This window comes from Varanus komodoensis, unplaced genomic scaffold (assembly GCF_004798865.1).
Source record: "Varanus komodoensis strain SLA01 unplaced genomic scaffold, ASM479886v1 scaffold3, whole genome shotgun sequence".
NCBI lineage: Eukaryota > Metazoa > Chordata > Lepidosauria > Squamata > Varanidae > Varanus > Varanus komodoensis.
Window position 1 is genome coordinate 46,651,736 of NW_025335761.1, and position 1,481 is coordinate 46,653,216.

The window sequence follows — 1,481 nt, forward strand, 5'->3', positions numbered from 1 at the left end:
GAATGAGTGTCCTCCACATAATTTTTAAAAACACGCCAAACCTCACTGGCATTCCTACTTGTTGTCTTTCCTCAGGGAAAGAGGACTCGGGTTTGTCTCTGGGAAGGCAATTCTCCGTCGTTCTCCTTAGCCTAGCCGTTATATGTCTGCGTGTGCTCCCCTCAGGCTAGCCGAGCAAAAGAGAGAGAGAGAGCCCTTCATGGACGGATCCTTCTTCCCGGTCCCTTCCCACCCGCGAGGGCTCCCCGACTTCTGAAATGGCCTCAGCCGACAGCGAAGTGAAAACCCTCCTCAATTTCGTCAACTTGGCCTCGAGCGACATCAAAGCCGCGCTGGACAAGTCGGCTCCTTGCCGCCGCTCGGTGGATCACAGGAAGTACCTCCAGAAGCAGCTCAAGCGCTTCTCTCAGAAATATGCCCGCCTCCCGCGATGCCACCACCACATGCTACAGCAGCAGCAGCAGCAGCAGCAGGAGTCTCAGCAGCCACGAAGGGCTCTTGAGGGGAGGGCGCGAGGCTTGAGCGCTGCCGAGGGCGGCGCGGAAAGCCCGGTAGGCCGCGGCGGCACCTCCGCCGGGCTCGCCAAGAGCGAAAAGGCCTGCAAGGCCACAGGGCCTGCCAGCGAGCAGCAGAGCGCTTCGGAGGCGACTGCCAGGCCCGACCAAGTGCCCATGAGGAAAAGGCAGCTGCCCGCCTCCTTCTGGGAAGAACCCCGGCCGGCTCCGGGCCCTTTAGGTATAAGCGGCGTGGTTTTCGCCTCTCCTTCCTCCAAGGCCTTGCCCCATTACGAGAGAAAGAAAAGTAAAAAGGGCCCTGACAGCAACGGGGCTGGTGCCGCACCCGAGAGCCCCACAAGTGGGACGGACATGGAGGCCGTCAAGGTGCTGAGAGCCTGGAGCTGCTGTCCATTTCAGTACCACAGAGCGCAGGCCTCCCCCGGCATTTACCCGCCGCCCCTGACGGCCACCCTCCCGCCTGCGGCCCCCTTCGCGGGCCTGGGGCTGTGGAGGAAGAACACAGCCTCCCCTGCGGAGGGCGAGGCCTTCTGCAAGCCGGAAGGAAGCAGCGGAGCAGGGCAGAAAGTGCACCGGCCCGTGGTGTGGAAACCCATCCCCACAAAGCCCGCCGCGCCGGCCCCCATCTTCAGCGTCTTCGGGTACATTTAGACCTGGAGGTTGCCCTCAGCATTCAGTCCTTCGCCCGTCCCCCTGCCTGGACTATGCGCCGCGCCGCGTTTAAGTGGCCTGTGAAACAAAGGCGAGGGAGGCCTCACTGCAGCGCCAGGCCTTGAAAGAGAAGCCTATCTCGTTCTTCTCTTCCCTGGGGTGGGCTGCCTGCCCTGAGGTACATCAGGTGCATCGCAAAAAGGAGAAAAAGTGTCGTGCGTTGGAGGGGGAATGCGGGTGCCTAGTAAAAAGCAACCAATTCCCCCTTAGACCATGAAGCTCCCTGGATGAGTTCAGGGCAGTGGGCATCTGACA

The 1,481-nt window shown here is 61.4% G+C and overlaps 1 protein-coding gene across 1 annotated transcript; it reads left to right on the forward strand.

Moving 5' to 3' along the window:
- Nucleotides 1-257: 257 nt before the first annotated feature.
- FAM181A (family with sequence similarity 181 member A) lies at nt 258-1,166 on the forward strand. The gene has a single exon (XM_044437271.1). It carries the CDS (start codon nt 258-260, stop codon nt 1,164-1,166), a length of 909 nt encoding a protein of 302 aa, XP_044293206.1.
- The last annotated feature ends 315 nt before the right edge of the window (nt 1,167-1,481 follow it).